Source organism: Melanotaenia boesemani, chromosome 18 (assembly GCF_017639745.1).
Source record: "Melanotaenia boesemani isolate fMelBoe1 chromosome 18, fMelBoe1.pri, whole genome shotgun sequence".
NCBI classification, from domain to species: Eukaryota; Metazoa; Chordata; class Actinopteri; order Atheriniformes; family Melanotaeniidae; genus Melanotaenia; species Melanotaenia boesemani.
This window is the reverse complement of record NC_055699.1, coordinates 13,595,392-13,613,981: the sequence shown is the minus strand read 5'-3', so window position 1 is coordinate 13,613,981 and position 18,590 is coordinate 13,595,392. Positions and strand designations below refer to the sequence as shown.

The 18,590-nt window shown below is 39.7% G+C and overlaps 1 protein-coding gene across 2 annotated transcripts in view; it reads right to left on the bottom strand.

Annotated features, from left to right (window-relative positions):
* The window catches only part of prex2 (phosphatidylinositol-3,4,5-trisphosphate-dependent Rac exchange factor 2), a 92,970-nt gene that overhangs the window by 25,344 nt on the left and 49,036 nt on the right, over positions 1–18,590 (bottom strand). For both annotated transcript variants that reach the window (XM_041968578.1, XM_041968579.1), the window contains 11 exons: positions 17,241–17,377; positions 15,712–15,829; positions 14,954–15,138; positions 12,028–12,189; positions 9,880–10,102; positions 9,593–9,800; positions 5,529–5,708; positions 5,295–5,389; positions 4,445–4,527; positions 3,786–3,876; positions 624–752 (listed from right to left, as the gene is read on the bottom strand). In XM_041968578.1, the coding sequence (XP_041824512.1) occupies positions 624–752; positions 3,786–3,876; positions 4,445–4,527; positions 5,295–5,389; positions 5,529–5,708; positions 9,593–9,800; positions 9,880–10,102; positions 12,028–12,189; positions 14,954–15,138; positions 15,712–15,829; positions 17,241–17,377 (1,611 nt within the window). The remainder of the gene's footprint in view (positions 1–623; positions 753–3,785; positions 3,877–4,444; positions 4,528–5,294; positions 5,390–5,528; positions 5,709–9,592; positions 9,801–9,879; positions 10,103–12,027; positions 12,190–14,953; positions 15,139–15,711; positions 15,830–17,240; positions 17,378–18,590) is intronic.

Below are 18,590 nucleotides of genomic sequence, written 5' to 3'. Positions count from 1 at the left end.
GTTTATCTTCACAAATAAAAAAAACACACCATAAAATGTAGCCACAGGCATAGATAAGAGCATAAATCCACATTTGTTTACAGTCATATTGTAGCTCAGGGTTACATGGCAAGAAACTGCACTGCATGAAATAGCCATCCTGGGGAGTAGTTTATACAGTCAAGATTAATATTAATAATAACTCTGCTTATTTGTATTTTTTCCATCATGACCAGTAACTCACCTTTCCCAGGAGTGTCATGTGGCTTTTGGTTTCAGCTGTTTGTGTCTGTGTGTCTTTCTAGAACAAAACTTTTTTTTAAAAAAATAAAGGAATCTCACAGCTCTTTGATTTTCTCCTGGTTTTCAGCTCCAGTTTCATGACTACTGTTTATGAATCCCAGGATGGTTTCAGGTTTAGCTTGCCTGGGACTGACTGGGACTGCTTGTACCATGATAAGTGAAATAGTCTATTATATCATCTGATGAATAAGACGTGGTGTACTAAAAAGTTGGCCAACTGAAAGCGCATTTAGTCCTAGGTGGCTTTTTTTTTCTATTTGCACATACTGACAGACATTGTGAATTTGCCATTGTTTTTGTGTGTGTTTACCATGTTTGAAGTTGTTTAGATGCACACTGACCTTCCACATATTTAGAAATAGTTTGTGTGAGAGCCTGAACGCTACTGGGAAGGTTCCAGGGGTCCTGCTTGACGTGGAGACGCAACTTTTTGGTGCAGTTCACTCTGGGTTCCATCTCCTGCTGAAACTCTGACAGAAAACATGCAGACAGACAGAACACAGTTAGATGGATGTGACAGCAAGGCACATTTTACAGAGAAAACAAAGATTTGATAGCATTTATTTCTTGCTATTGTGCTTAGGTGGGAAGTAAAAAAAGCTAAGAAATTGTGACATGTGAATGGTTTATACAGCCTTTAATTAAATACTGTAAGTTTACACATTAATTAGGTTTTTATGAAAAGCCAACATGTCTCAGCCTTAAAGCTTTTAACAGGATAACCAGACATAAGATTCATTTCTTTAAGGCAGACAAAGAATATTTGGCAAGGCTTGTGTTGGCTCATCCAAATGCCTTTCCATGGTCTAATGACAACACTGGAGTTTTCTTTAAGAGGGGCCAGGAATACATTGCACAGTGCAGTGCAGGTCAGTTTTATTCATTCCAATGCCATACAGTTCATTTAGATTCAGCTTAGTTCAGTCCAACCTAACTCAGTTCAAGAATGTTTTATGTTTTATGATGTTTTCATAGACTGAAGCAGGGATTTTAAACTCCAGTCCTTGAGGGCCATTGTCCTGTGGGTTTTACATATTTCCCTGCTTCCACGTGATTCAGATTAATAGGGCATTGAGTAGAACTTGAGTAGATAGAACTTGAGCAGAACTCCCTCCCATAGGCTCACCACCTGTGGGAGGAGCCATGGGGTGGGATCCCATCTGAGCTCGGTGGTGGCCGAAGGCGGGGACCTTGGATTAGTCTGGGTGTTTCTGCTTAGGCTGTGGCCCCCGTGACCCAACCCCAGACAAGCAGAGGAGACTGGATGGAATAGATTGATGAGTAGAACTTGACAACAAGCAGCTGGATCCATTCCATTTGAGGGAAACATTAAAACCCTCCAATGGCCCTCCAGGAGCAGAGTTTGAGGTCCCTGGATTAAAGTGTTGCTGAGATATGATTTCACTTCCTATTTGGAAGGTTTCTTATCAGTTACATTGGCTGTGATGAATCAACGCTTTTCACATATCAATAATCCACATGACAGCTTTAGTTGAGTTTGATCTAAAAAGCTTCATCACCAACTGTTGTAAAGGAGACCTAAATGACATTAGTTTGTGTTTTGACTTTGCAATAATGCAAAGAATCAAACAGTACATTGTTTTTGAAGGATTTGACCCACTCAGGGTGCTTGAAGCAAATATATGCAACATGGTGACAAAAATCAGGTTTTAGTCTTATAGAGTGGCCGAAAGGTTCTAGATCAGGGCTACTTCATTTGTATTGATGATGGTCGCAGTCCTGCAGATTTCCCTGCTTCAACACACCTGACTCAGTGAAAGGGATCCAACAGCCGATGAAGTCCTCACAATGATGCATTAATTTGAGTCAGGTGTGTCAGAGCAGGCAAGCATTAAAAACCTGCAGGACTGCAGACCTTGTAGGACCAAAGTGAGTAGACCTGTTCTAGAGGCTTCCTGATTTAACAACAGGAACACAAAGAAAGAGGATGATTTTGACAGTAAGGCAGAATCACAACAGGCACAGATCTTTTTGCTCTGATACTTTGCTGAAGCAGACAACTTATTAAATTATATTGTTCTACTTAAGTCTATTTAGCTAATCTCTTTTATTAATATATATATATATATATATATATATATATATATATATATATATATATATATATATATATATATATATATATATATATATGGTCATTCAGGTCCTGATGTCATTTTTCTTTTGTTTTCTAGTGGACAACCAGTTGAAAATCACCTACAATCACATTTTATACCTTCTTGTATTAGCAGTAATAAAACATGAGTGGAAAAGCCTTCAATCTGATGTAACTCCTCTCAGAGCAACTTAAATGACTTGTAATAAACTTTGAAGATGTCACAGGGGTTTTGTGTGTGTGTTTATGTGTCTGAGTGGCAGAGAGAGTGTGAGGTCAGATGCAGGAATGCTCTACTTGTAGGATAATCCTATTTGCTCTGTTATCAACGACACACATAACTGAAGCTGAGATGGATCAGCTCTGATCAAGGCCTTACGTGTCTCCTGAAGGCATTTATCCATTCAAATCCGCACACAAACACACACAAAAATCCCAACAAACACAAGCAGGCCTATTTTCAGTTCATCTGCACTCACTAGAGGATAGCTGGAGATGAGAGAGGAGTCTGTGCACCAAATGGGCCGGGGTGTTTGGAGGCTTGAATTAGCAGAATAAATGGATAATCTGCTGTTTTGTTGTTTTTTCTTTTTGTTTTTTTTTCTTTATGCACATCACCGTGCATCAAAGTCAAGGGCACAAAGACTTTGTCATGAGTTTAGTAAAGTACAAAGCAGACCACCAAGAGACATTCATGCATGCTTCCACCATACTTAATACCTTTGAACAGTTTTGTTTTTTTTAGGAAAAAAATTAGTCAAAGTTTCACAGATGATGAAAGGTTGCTGTAAGCAGGTTTGTATTTGTTGGGGAGAATAAGAATAAATTCAGTCCACCCTACATTTCCCACATTTTCTAGTAAGAGATAAACCTTTAAAAAGATTACAGTTGGACACCAAGACCAAAATGAGGTCAGATGGCTAACAAAAAAAGAAATAAAATGATCAGAGCTTTCACAAGGTCACATTTTCCATTGACTGGGAAGTAGATACAATAACCGTAAAGTGAAGATGAGAAGGTGACTAAGTGGTGTCGTTTAAGGACTACAAAGAAGAGGAGCCGGAGTAAAAAGCTTGGAGAAAAGGGAAGAGGCAAGTCAGAAGGGGAGGGTGAGAGAAAAAGAAATAGCTGGGAACCACCACATCTGTGCACACACACATTATGTTACAGGAAGTAACCACCCCTAAGGTTTCAGCATGCAATCTATTTTATGTTCCTCCTAGGACAACAAGACAATAAAAACACTGCAAGAAGATAGGACAGATATAAAATTTGTGATGTAAAAAACTATCTTTCCTAATGACGAATGTTAAATTATTTAAAGTAAAGAGAAGTTGAGATGTTATTTTTTGGGGAACCAGGAGGCATCCTAATCCTGGAGTTTTACCTTGCAGTCCTCTTCCAGGTGTGAAGCATTTGGTCTGCTCAAACGCCCGAGCCACCACCACCCCTCTCAGCATGCTGGTGATTGAGTCCACCTGGAGAAAGCACTCTGGTTAAGCTGGTGCACTTGGTATAGTTTCACACTGGGCTGAGATCGAAAGTATGCGAAGTGAAGCAAAAACAGCTGCCCACACGGAAGCAACACCTGCATCTCCTGCTTTCTCTTGCATTCCCACAGAGCCTGTGGTAAACATGATTTGCTTAGCAACGCATGAACAAAGGTGGGAAAAATGATGAGAAGCAAGAAAAAAGAAAAAAAAAGTGCAAAGACAGCAAAGCTTAGCTTTTCCTGCTACTGCACCGGCCATGGAAACATCCTGCAGTTGCTCTTTTCCACATACACACCCATAAACTTCAATAAAAAGATGACCTTTACACAAAAACCTTAACCAGATGACAAATGATAACTGTTTGGATTGGACAGATTTATGTCTGACTATAATCAGTCAACAACAAAGTTACATGTATTCCTCAGGGTAGCAGCAAATTTTCTCATACCAGTCATGGAGCCTGAGAGAAAATATGAAGGTGAGTAAAAATATTTCTTCAATTTCTGCCTAATTAGTCTCATCAGTCACATAAGAAGATGTTCAGTTGACTCACCTGGCTGAACAGATGCTCCAGAAAGCTGTGAAGTTTCTTCTGTTTATCATGGGACAGCCACACACTGGAGGGCATCTCATCTCCTGTGGAGGTGCAGGTACTTGTCGGTATTATTTGGACAGTGTTTAACTCCTGTACATTTACTGTGAGCGGACTAACCACAAATCCAGTGACATTTTCAGTGATTATTGTGAATCTTATAAAAATGTTTTTTGGAAATAAACCTGCCTTTCTAGCACTTGGTTTGTTCTTCTTATTAATATTGTTCAAAGAAATGAAAAAAATGCAAAGAAAACTTTTTTCCCATTGGTTATTCAGTCAGATTTAGCTTTGCTCTTTCTTCATTCTCACATACTGGAAGGTTTGATCACACAGTCTAATTACAATTTTGACTGCAGTCTTGTGGTTGACTGGTATTTAGAAGAATTTGGAAAAATTTCAGATGTTTTACAAAAGTTAAAGTGCTAATGTAGATCTCTCAAAAAAACAAAACAAGATTAAGTACTCAGTCCAGAAAAATGTCAGATATGACTTTTATATTTCTTATATGAAGCTGTGATGCAATTACTACTGACACATTAATGTAAAAGCAGGATTTCGCTGCTGGTTTTGGATGTTTTTTATTAAAAGAAAAAAAAAAAGATAAATTAACTAAGTTACATACCTGCACAGATGTAACGTAAGCTTGTAGGGTAGTTTATTATAACATATTCTAATATTTATATTTATTTAGTAAGTTCCATGTCCAAAAATCAAAAGTTAAATAACTAGTATACCTGTGAGACAATTTTATAAATCCAATTAAATAGTAAGTGTTAGTTTGAATATTGTCTGTGTTGCATTTGTGTACCTGAGTCCATCTCGTCGCTGTGAACGTAGGAGCTGCAGTGGCTGCTGCAGATGCTGGTGAAGGAGGCGATGGAGTTTCTGTTGCTGTTGCAGTCGCTGATGAATATTAGTAGAATTCAGTTTAGGATATATTTAGTTTAAAATGGCATAAAAGGTATTGTTTCATGCTCCCCTTGGTCAATCTTAATGAAGTTCGAAAAGTTAGTGTTATTGTTTCAACTCCTTTTGGTCTTACCTGTATGAGTCTCTGTTGCTGATCGTGTCATGTCCAGAGTCCTCCTGCTCATCTCCTGCCACATTGAAACACACCTTCTTCCCGTTCCTCTCCCCCCTCTCCCCCTCGCTCTCAGCAGATATGTAGCTCTCTGGGGTCCTCACCTCTGACGCTGGAGGATGGGTGATGGAGGACAGAAGACTGATGGTATCAGAAAAGAAGGAAGGAAGGAGAAACAGGAGGAAAGAGAGATGGTATTATTCAAAACTATCACCCAGCCAAAATATTGACAAAATGATAAAAAAAAAGAACTTGTTTGCTCAGACTAACGTAACAAAACAAGGTCTTACACATGTCTGAGTACTCTACATAGAGCACGTACAGTATGAACATGAGCCCACGCGTCTCTGATAGCTGACTGAGAGGGCCAAACAAAACCTGGACTTCCGCACAGCAGCTTCAGATGCTCAGAGGTCCGCATCATATAAAAGTTTCAAACGTGTAGCAAAGTGCAGCTGTGTCAACATGCTGCGACGTGGCTGCACAGATCAGCTCCTCGCTCCATGTTACCACTGGCTTGCATTCTGTTAGATGCTGATCAGAGGAGCAGGAAAGAGGGTGGACAGGATATTTTCACAGTTGAAGCAACACATGGCAGCATTTAAAGCCATGTTCCAAAAAACACTAAGCTTAGACTTTTTTTTTTATCTCTCCACGAAGCACACTCTCTGACATGCCATGCCTGTTTAGATTTTCAGATTCTTTATAATTTAAGTCTCCTTGAGTTTTCCATTACGTCACAACATTGGCTCTCCAGATATGTTTCAAAGGGGAGGAAGAACAGCGGGGCTACATTACTCTGTGCAGCATCAAAATAAACAACCTGCCTCCTTCATGCTGGCCAAGTCGGCCTCAGTTTTACATATCCTAAACTCTACCCCTGTTTTCTCTCAAACTGACCCCCTTTCTGCCCATTCAAAGCCGGACAAAGCTGCAAAGATCCCCTCATTACGGTTCTCTCCAGGAGCCACCACAATGCCGCTCCAAAGCAGAGTGGCATTCCATCGCCATAGAGAGGCTCTTCTGGCTCTGTGATTGGCCACTGATTGATAAAGAAGTGAGCCCTGTTTGGGGCCTTTGGGGTACCAACCATTGGAGAGCATATGGCAGAATAACAATTACTGGATCAGAAAAGAGGGTCCAAAGAGAGGAAGAGCATGAGACTAGCCAAAAGTGTACTATTTCTTTGCTTATCGCAACAAATCATAAAGATCTCCATCTCTTGCAGGAAGCTGTTTGACCAAATTTGATAGATTGAATCATGTTAAACCATTAGGCCTTAGCTGCATTGATTGTTTCTTAAGGTGCATCCGCACTACAAAGCTCCACATCAGGTTGTTTAATGGGAAGACATTTGCATAACGCTTCAGTCCATAGAAAAATAAGCAAGTCGGTGCACAATGCAGCTTGAATTGCTGGCAGCTACTGTATTTTTAATGTGTGCAGATTAAGAAAAAGATATGAAAATGGATGGGGCCGGGAGGGGGTAGTATTTAATCCAGGAAGGGAGGAGATCCTGATAAAAAGCACGTCACTGGGCTTGTCTTCGTGCAGCTGTGTCCCCTTTCCTGTAGCCCTGAGACAAAGGTTCACAGGTCGCTGCCTCAGAATAAATTCCTCAAAGATCAGCCAAGAAATTATGTAACTTGGAGCTATGTCCATTCTTTTTTTTACTAAATTATGAGGATATTTCTTCTGTGAACATACTGCAGACTTCCTCTCTTGTTGCTGGGAACAGGACAGTTGTGTTTGACATTATGCACAAAATAGCTACTTCAGCTTAAATTATTAAAATGTGATTAAAACATGAGCTGTCAGAGTGGATCACACCTAAAAAAGAAGAAGGAAGAAACACAGAAAGTGAGGAATGCCCATCTTCATGTGTGCAGATTGCTACTGTATGTAGATACTAAAACATGGAGGAAATGAATTGCGAACAAAAAGATCAGCAGGGATTTAAACAAAACAAGGAGACCTATGAGAGGGAGGGATAGAGTGTGTGTAGTTGTAGAAGTAATGACCCTTGGTCAGGCAGCAAGCAGGTTAATATGCAAACTAATCTAATGAAGCTCAAAGAAAGGCTAAACACCCCCACAAAGGTCAAAGCAATGCACCAGCCGGCTACTAGCAACAGAGCTTATTAGTTTCTGCACTGTTCCACCTTAACAAGCTCCTTAAGTGTGTAAAGTCTGCATGTTTGAACTGACAACACATGGTAAAGGTCATTATCGCCTTGCTAGATCTGTCTTGGACCATTGAAGTGTGAGAGAATGCCAGTGAACTAATAGGCAGTGACAAGAGCATGACAAAAATTTGTCCACACTCAGTCATTACCAGCCCTGCAGTGGACTCATCTCATTATTACCACTGAGAGGTGACAACTCCGCTCCATTTAGCAACTTTTAATGTCCCTCTAAGAAGAGCTTCTTAATGACTAAATGAATCGAATTATAATCTAAGGAATCACAGCAGACACTGCAATCAGAGAGCTGTCCACAAATACTTAACGGGTGCAGCAGAAATCTCTGAATGAAACTTCCTGTTGCTAAATCACTGCTGTGCAGGCATTTAGCAGAGGTCCTTTGTTTGGGAATGGCTTTTCCAGAGGGCGCCTGGCTTTATGTCACACCTTTCTTTATTGAGGTTTTATTTCCTGTTTGGCTATGGTGGTAGAACTGGAGCAGTGTTTTCAATTTGCCTTCTTTCTTGCAAACAATGACCATGGCATCCATGCCAAACACTGAAAACCATGCTGAATACAGAGTAGCTCAGCAGAAAAGAGCGAATCAGCACAGACATAACCCCCACCTCCCTCCCCAACACACAGTTTAAAATCCAGAGCACAAATGAATTGTGAACACACTTTTTTTGGGGAAAAAAATGCAAATAATAATGTAGAAAAAATGACCACACTGTCTCATTTGTGCTTTTTCTCCACCCTCTGTCTATTCCACTTGCAGAGCATGCACTCACAGGTGTTAAGAGTAATAACCAAACTGTATGCTCAACAAGTACAAGATGCAGCATGCTGACCTCACATTCTGCAAAGAGCATTTCAAATGGAAATTTCTTTCCATCATTAGCAAAACGTGATCTGAAATGGGGTTTTGCAAGAAGTATGTTGAAAGAAATATATCTAAAGGTTGAGCTCATTAAATTGAACACAGCCATATTTGCAATGGCAGCCTCCAGGACTAATAAATGAAGCCAATGCTAAAGTCCAAAAAACTGTTTCATCAAATGACCACAAGGAGATTCCTATTTTGCTGCTCTGGATAGCAGGTATCTTTCATATAATTCTTACCCAGTTGGTACCAGACATCCCATAAGTGGGACAGAACAAATAAATATGTACTCAGTATTTACTGAGTACATATTTACTCAGTCTACCTTCCAAGTACCTACACATGTTATACCATTAGAAAGCTAAGATTCTTGAGATTTGAAAGATGTATATCATTCAAGGCTACAATCATAACTGTAGATTTAGTAAACACTTATTTCTGACCAGTTGCCAATGGAATCTATCATTGCATCCATACTGTACTCCAGTAGCAGATGAAACTGCAACAAAAAACAGTCCTGTTACATCAGCAAAAGTAATCCAGTAAAATAGTTGGTCCACAACAAACTTCTGTTCTGTTTTATCCCTTGTGGAATTTGCATCTTATATCTTGTAGTTACTTGTTAAGCAAAACAATTTCCTAACTCGCCTTTTACAAATGTAATAATAGTTTTATTCAACTGCCATGCATCCTTGTGCATATTCCTTAAAATATGATGGAAAAACTGTTCAAATTAACAGCTACAGTAACAGGTTCTTAGTCAGATTAATCCCTTCTACAACACTTCTGCTTTCAAAAACTAAGACACCAATATTAGCTTAATGCCAAATTCTCAGCCAACCAATTCAAGGCCTCATGGTAGGTATGTCAACCTTTCATATTAAGTATTTGCCCAAATCTCACAGAGATTATTGAGAGAAGGCTGTGCATGTGTTACTTTAAGTAGCTATGGCCACTCACTCATCAATATGGCCACCATGTGTCTCCACCTCCTTGACAGCAGCAGTAAGTTTGTAGAGAAGTTTCTGATACGCATCCAGGGTGAGTAGGTCTTCTTCTCTAAGCAGGAACCGAAGTCCGTGACCTTCTGTCCGGCCCAGGCTGTGGCCAGACGGTGCAGCCATAGTGGTGATAGTGTGCTGTACATTTACCATAGGGTTCAGCTTCCCTGAACATAAACCAGGTTAATCAGTAAAAATTGTTAAACCATGAAATCATTCTGCTGTACAAATGTTCTTTAAGCTCACCTTGCTCAGCACTGCTGCGTCCGCCTTTCTCCAGAGTGTTCTTCCTGCTGTCCAGCTGCACACCGAAGGCACTGCCCAGGGAAGATGTGGTCTTGGGGTAGGACACTTCCATCACGTTGACATGGCAGTTTGTGGGGCAGAAGTCGCTGCTGTGCAGAGGGGAAACCTTGGCCTTGGCCTGCTTAAAGGTGGGCCATGCTCTGTTCTTCAGTACCCGTGAAAACTAAATCATAGAAGAAGAGAAAAAAGTTTAGAAGTTTAAATGTTTATTACTGTAATAGCAGCACTTTGATAACATTTGTAGGTGGATGATGGGTTTGTAAAAAATATCTATCCAAGTCAAGGATTAGGAAATTAAATAGTTAAGGAACATGCAGACTTCAAAAGTCAAAATTCTTGCATTATTTAGTTAATATTTTAGGAAAATACTTAAAGCCTCCATGTGAAGCACAAGCCAAGCATATCCATCAACAAAATGTGCTGTATTCCTTAACATACTTAACAGCTGGTCGTAGGGGAAAAGCACAAACACCCTTTACTGTGTATTTTCAACATTCCTCTTTTTTATGTGGCAACTCAAAATATTTAAACCAAATCAAAGATGCAAGGCAGACACATGAGATTAACATTACTTTCATATGTGAAAAACTCCAGACCCCAGTGTAAACACTCATCATTTAAGCTGATATAAATGGAGCAGCTCATATCGTCACGTTGTAATTCTGATCTTTCATGTGTAACTTCAAGAACAATCAAAATGTAAGTACGTTTCAAATTAGTTGCAGAGAAACTGCAATTCTTTTTTTTCCAGAGTAATATCAAACAGATTTTCAGCTGAAACACACATTGCTACAACTGAAATCCAGATAGATTTTCCATGGATACACTGTGAAATAAGGGTAAAATCTTCTGTAGAGGTTTAATATTATAGGACGTGTATCTGACTCCATCCTGTCGTGTTATGCAAGGACATTTCCTTAACCTGCCACAAGATATAATCACTGTGTAAACCTGAACGCACGGAGAAGAGGAAGGAAAACTTGTCTGCATTTCCCTTGAACTTTCTGCGACAGGGTCATCCTGTCTTGTATATTTACATCATATGCTTTAAACCACCAGACACATTTTTAGCAGCTTGGGCTGGGAGCCAACATAAGCAAAACATACGGTACTATATACTTTAAATAAGGAATTTAAACCAAAAATTTCTCCTTGGTTAGTGAAAGTATAAAGCTTTAGCTTAAGTCACCTTGACAACTGTCTCTAGATGCTTCAGGTCTGTTATTTCCACGCCCCAAGTCAACATATTAACTTATTCGTCTCTCATTTTACTTTTCCCTTCTATACAATTCTTAACCCTCTCATTCCACCTTTTTTTCTCCTCTCCTCCCATCTCTCTCTCTCTCTCTCTCTCCTCCCCTCTCTGTCTCTGGAGGTCTGACAAGGAATGATGTGTTGCATGCAGGGATCTTACACAACAAAAAGTCCTGGCTGTGTCTGTGCAGAGATATTTATAAGTGGTAATTAATCCAAGCCTCCTCTGATGTTGAGTCAGTTCTTTTCCTCTTTCTCACGCACACTTGCATGTATTGCACGTAGAAGGATGCCTGCAGATGTGAACGTCACCTGGTGACAAAGTTGTGGACCTTTTCACAAAGTCCAGGATGAGTCAGGAGATTTATGGCTGTTTATTTGGGTAAATATTTTCTAAAAAGTAAATGAGCATTTGCACAGCAGCTTTGTGACTGCTGTGTTTGCTCTGTTTAACTGGATCGTTGTGCTTGGATGTGTTGATGCCAACACAGTCGGCACAATGAGAAACTTTCCATCAAGGACATCTGTGCCTTCTCAGTGTGTTGTGCTCATTTGGGTCTTGGGTAAAGTTATGCAGACAGTGGCGGTCCACATACATTTTTTGTCACAGCACCTTTATATTTTGTAATTCATTTATTTTGTGCACCGATTTAATTAAGTTTGTGCATTTTGCTATTTAATAAAGGCGAAGCAATAAAAATAATTTTCTAAGCTTTGCAAAAATAAACAAATGCGCCTCCCAGTAGAGAGAAAGACCGCATCCTCCAAAGCAGAGAGATCAATTCCTTTCTTCTCTTTTTTTTTTTATAAATCAGATCTGCTCTGGAGAGTTACCTTTCTGTAGCTTGTGATACGTCGGTTGATGTGCTCCATCCTCTCGCCATACATGGCGCTGAAGCGTACCTGCAGTTCCTCAGGGATCACATCACAGCTGGAACTCAACCTGCCACACATCTGCACCAGTATGTCGTCATTACGCGCCATTGCTTCCAGAATCTGATGACAACAAAGGTTAAAAAAAAAAAAAAAAAAGATGAGGAAGATGAAGTGATATGCAAATAATTCTAAAATCTTTCTTGGAGGCCACAGTGGTAAGTAAATGAATGACTAGGCACGCTGCACAGCGGAAAACAAACTAAAATGAGCCTGCAGGGCTTATTTCTCGGAGCAGTTAAAAAGGAATATTTAAAATTCCCTAGTGTTATTCATAAATCCATTGAGATAAACCAAGATTATGATACATAGGCTGCATGTTTGAAGACTGACTTTTCAGATGAGGGATTTGATATAAGGAGAACAAGGATCTCAACTCTGAGCTTTGGTGATGAGATTAGATAAAAAGACGAAGCATCTGACAAAAAGACGAAGCATCTGACAATGTTAGCAACTTTAAAATTCAACATCAGACAAGTCTAAGAGGAAAACATGGTATGCTGGCACAGATTTTTATAATTACAGTAAAATTACTTTTCACTTTGGAGGAATGGGAAACACACTTCCCTGAAATTGGGTTTCATTTGCTTCATTTACAGTGAAGATGACTGTAAATCTAGATCAGCTCCAAAACAAGAACCAAACTTATGATCTTAGTAAATTCATTACAAACAAGAAAGATGTTGTTCATTGTGGGATTTGGCAGAAAGATGCTGCAAAGTGGTTTCTATTTTCCACATCAGCAAGTGCACTTTATGTCTGAGTGAATCTTGTGTCCTCTGTGTGTCTTAAATCAATAATGATCATTCTGTGAACATCACTGCTGGGATGTAAAAAGCATGCTCCTTACCCAGGCAGGAAATAAAATACCTAAAATAAAGCTGTCACTTCCAACTAGCTTAAAGCCTCTTAGGCTGAACACCAAAAGAACTGGTGGCTTTAAAACAGAGACTACCCTCCAAATAAACAACAAATGTTTTGTTTGTTCTTTATTTCAAATTTAAAGCATGACAAAGTCCAAATCCAACTGATTATGAATCTCACTGAGACTGAAATCAAATCCAAACAGCAAATATAAAGTGATATAAAGTATAAGGAAAAATAATAACTCCTCACTCACTATAACTTTGGAGTTAATCTCCTGCTCCTCTTGAGCTTGTTAAGACATTCATGAGTTGTTTGCATCTCCACTGTTATTTCTAATTAAGCAAGATGCAGTTCTGTGTGAAAAACAACATCATCTATCATCTAAAAGTATTTAGTATCTCTTTGTTGCCCACAACCACCAATGATTCAAATATGACATCATATTGTCAAATCCTGAACACATTAAGGGGACCTTCCATTAGAATTTTATAGGACTGGTTAACCAGTAAGGAGACCCTGGAGTAAAAAACTAAATGCATCTGGAGCTGAACCATAGGTGGAAAATCATCAGCCTCTTCTCTCCTCTTATTCATGATACATGCCCTGTGCACACATAAATAATAAAGATGGCACAAATTGGAAGGATGATTAATACCAACTAAATCACTCCCAAGGTATTTTTAGTATATTTTGGAAAAATGACTTCCTATAAAAGACTATACTTGAAATTAAGGTGTACAAACAATCATTTAGTGCTTTAGCTGTGAATCTGTCAAATTTACCCCTTTTTCCGTTAACCAAATTACCACTGTAACTGTCAGAGATCTGAACCTGTGTTGAATCAGACTGACAGTCAAAGGAAACCTGGGGCTGGATGTAATACAGGAAAGGTAATTAGCAAGCTAAAAACTGATGTGACAAGAATGTAAAGATCACAGAATACTCAATGGTACAACCTAAAATAGCAGTAAAAATAACAAATGACAAAAAGGAAAAGCATTGAAAAAAAGGTAAACTAAAATACACGGAAATCCAAATGATAAAAACAGCTTAAAGAAACAAATAATAAAACAAAATTCACAGACCACAAGGGGAAGACACACAACCCAGTTCAATTTAAGTAAACTGAAAAATAAAACCACTAAGACCAGACAGGATTTTGATTGTGGAGTAGAAACCAGAACAGGACACTACTGAAAACAACATCTGTAATCATCTGCAATCATCTGCAAATGTAAGCTGAAACATGTAGAGCAGGGATGCCCAAGTTCGGTCCTCGAGATCTACCATCCTGTAACTTTTAGATGCAACCCTTCTCCAACACACTTGAATCAGATGTCATCTGCATGTCATTCAGCTCTGCAGAGGCCTGGTAACGAGCCAGTCATTTGATTCAGGTGTGCTGAAAAAGGGTTGCATCTAAAAGTTGCATGATGGTAGATCTCGAGGACCGGACTTGGGCACCCCTGATGTAGAGGGAGAAAAGCCTAGAGAAAACTAGAAGCACTCAGAGAGCACAGACCTCCGCCAAGCCTGAGGGTCACTCACCTGAGAAAAACCCCTAAAGGCCTAAAGCCTAACAGCCCACCTGGTTACCAACCCCATGTCAACATTCTTATGTATACTTATAATATCACCATCTATTTCCATCGTAAAGATAGATGCCAGATCTTATTTAGAATCCTTGTCCTTGAAACATACCCGTAGACACCGTGCAGAAGCAAATGACTATAATAGTCTAAAAGGTTTAGCTGTTAGTGTATTTAACATCTACCATGATGTTATCTTGTAATTTTTTTGCCAAAGAATCTATTGAGTTAAAAGCTGTAATGGCAAAATGATCAATATCTCCCAATAGTAAAGAATCCTTTATAAAATTTGTGGAACCAGGTGGCGATCCAAATCACGCCCAAAATCTTACTATCAAACTGAAAGATACAGAACTGAGTTGATAGGATACCTTAGCAGTGAGGCTGAAGAATCCCTTCGGTTCAACCATCTTCTCCAGCACATGACACTTGATGCCGGCTGTGCTGTCATACTCATACACCACTCCATACTCCAGGTGGACATTGTCTACTGTTAGACTTACATGGTCTTTCTTCCCATCAATAATAGCAATGGTGTTGAACTTGTCCATTGCCTCTGAGGATGAAGAAATACACAAAAACAGAGATGCTTCATATTTCTTTAGACTTGGACTCAAACAAGGCAGCAGACATGCTGGAATTTTGGAATATAGAGTTGCAATGTTGCAAGAGTTATCATCATCGCAGTCAGCACACAAGGAGGACTCAGACCACCAAATCTGTGCAGAATTTCAAAGACCCTCCACTCATGGCTTATTTCCACCTCCCGCAGCTGAAGATGATGAGCAATTCCAAGAGCACTGAGTTAACCATCCTTACTCTAACGCAATGACTTTATATGGCAATAAATTGTGCTCTGGAGTCATTTACTGTGAGGGGAATAGTTTTCCTGTTTTACTTTCTCATTGGGATCCATAAATTGGTGGGGGGATATTAACGCTTGATGAGCCAGAGAAGGCAGCCGTTCTCAGACTAACACATTCCAGATGAGCTTGCTCTGAACTGCATCTTACTTCTTATGTGAAGAAGGCAACCTTGTTTTACATTCACAGCCACCTTCAGCCCAATTTCTTTTCCCCAAATGAGTAATTACCATGTAATTGGTGCTTGTGTATTTGTGTGTGTTCACCTTCTACTTTGCATTTAAAACCATCTCCGTTCTCCTCAGGACTTGGTTTTTGGTTAGTTTTCTGGTTGTCCTCTTGGGCGCTCTCACTGTTGTTGTAGACCCAGTTAATGGTGTCTTGCTGCATAAATAATCCAACAAAAGATTCCATTAAGAATATTAATGAAAACATTTTTGCTTCATAGCAATTTAAAAACAGTTGAAATGGGGAGATTGGTGTTCAAGCTTTGAACTTATGTTAGCCGTCACACGTGTGTCTTCAATTAAAATTAAACTGATGGGAGCCGTTAAGAGTCACACATGTCCACACAAACCAGTTATAGCACTCTTATTCTCTCTGCATTCTTATTTTCTGCATTTCTACCACTAAAGTTTTAAATAAAATAAATACTGAACCCTGTTGTGTGTATCTGTGTGTGTGTGTGCAAGCTGAGGGTGTTGTAGCATGTTCAGTCAGTTCAGCCCAGAGATGGTTTTTAGTGTCACAGTTGGGTTGGCAGAGCAAACAGCGAAAAGCCTTCACAAACATATGGAAACATAGTGCTTGGTGAGACCACAAACGCAAACCCATGCCAATCTCATCAACCCATTCTAGCGTGCCTCACAGGCGTGTGTATGAATGCGTGTGTGTGTCTGTGTTGGTTCTCCACACCTAAACCCACACAGGGTTGTCTGCCAAGGCTACATGCTGTGCTTGCTTACTGGTTTATGGTCTTCCCATACAACCCCACGCATATATACACAAACATGCCGAGAATGAGAAAGAGAGGGCGGTTCCTCTGAGTCCGCTCATGGATATAAACCAGAACTCTGGTAGTCCTGGAACAGCGTAGTGCATCATTAAACTCAAAGTACCACCGGAGCTCAATTATAACGACACACTACACTAACTCGCCCCATGCACAAACCCTGGGGTTGCTATTTTTCACTTTTTCCCACCTTTAACAGGTGGCCTGAGCATGCCCTCTCCTCCTACACTTGTCTGCTGTCAACCTCTCATCCAGATTGAAAAAAAAAGCTGTCTGGCCTACTAACCCCTCTGTTTCTCCCAGCTACCTCCAGATCCTTTCCCACCCGCTCTGCAGTCTACCAGTCTCCCACAACAAGCCCACCACTGTAAGCCAAGGGTCAGCGCTACAGGAGCCAAAACTACTATTATTTCTGAGTAATGACCCAAAAGAAGGAAAGATGGAGTTAGAAAGAGATATTGTGGTAAACAGGAGCTAGGAAGTCTGTGTGCAATGTTTATAACTAACCCTTGTTTTCTTTCTTTTCTGCTCTTTTTCACCTCTGCAAGTTCTTATATTCTTTCCCTTCAGTTCTATAGGAAACAATCGGCATACAGCTCCAATATCGCCACAGCATGCAATCATTTAAAACCCTAAAACTGTTACTACACTTACTATTTGTTTCTTCTTTTGGTTTTACTTACTACTGAATTAAACTATTCCAAAGGAAAAAAAAGGTTGGGAAATCTTGGATTTCATCTTCAGTTTTATCTCTTTTTGCTTTCATGTCTTCTCCTGCCTCACCTGTGTTGGTCTCTGGTATTTCCTGCAGGCAGTAACATGAGCAATGACACTGGCGTGGCTCTCCTTACTCACGTTGATACCATTCACCTTGATTATACACTGACCCGGGTGGAGACCGGCGGTAGCTGCCACCGTCCCTATTGTGAGACAAAGAAAGAGGGTAAGCATCAAGTGTGGAAGTTAGTAAGCATTACACTGCGGGTGCTAACTCAGACAGGATAAAAACAAAACCGCACACACACACCAGATTATTAAAAATACTGTACACAAAATTGGACTGAGCAACATTCCTTCTTCTTGTTTGCATTTACATCTTTGTTTCCTGTTTTTAGTAGCTCAGGAGAAGTGTGGTGTGCAGAGGAGGGAAGTGGTTTGTCAACGAGGGCACAGCTGTCAGGTGGAAGTGCAGGACAGACTAAATATTCCTTACATATGTTTTCATTGCCCCATCAGAGCCGTGCATATATTTCATTGTAATCTGAAGAATCTGAAATCTAACTAAATATTACTAGACCCAAATCATTAAGGTACTTTTTCTTTCCTTAACTGAATTTAAATATCTGTGATGCGAAGGTTCAATGTCGATAGCTCAGTTGGCAGAGCATCCGTCTCCCATGTGGGAGACCAGAGTTTGATCCTAGGGGATGAATATTAACACCTTCCAGTTGGGTCCTTAGGCAAGACCCTTAACGCTACTGCCTAACCACTGTAAGTTGCTTTGGATGAAAGCGTCTGCTAAATAACTGTAATGTAAATGCAATGTAGTTCATAACAGATCAAATGGTCATCAGAGCAATACAAGGACACAATGAGATTATACTGTAAAAAACTATATATAAAAAAGAAAAAAATATTATTAAAATTTGTATATTTACTACTGGTATGCCAGCTACATTTCAGAGGCTTCTCAACTAATCACAGATGGGACTCACTCCATCTCACCTACATCTTTCTGAAAGCATACACCAATATAGCTAATAGATTTTATAAGGCAATTATTCATATTTTTCTGTGCATACTTTAACTAAAAATATTGTTATTGTGGTAAATCAAGTACTTCTTTGTACTTTCCAAAATGACAGTAACATCTTACTCTTGCTTTACAGATACGACTGAGTTTAAAGGCGCACTAGCAGCACTCTGATGGTGTACTAGGGCTACATGTTAGCATCAGCATACCAACATGTTCATTCTGAGGCTGATGTTGAGCAGGCTTCCTTTTGGCTTAAGTTCACGCCCTTTGACATAGCAGACAGAGCAGAACTCCTTGTACATTTTGATTATGCTTTGAACTGTGTTAACTGGCTCTCAAAAACTCATCCATGTCCATGTCTTGTGAGCACAGATTCA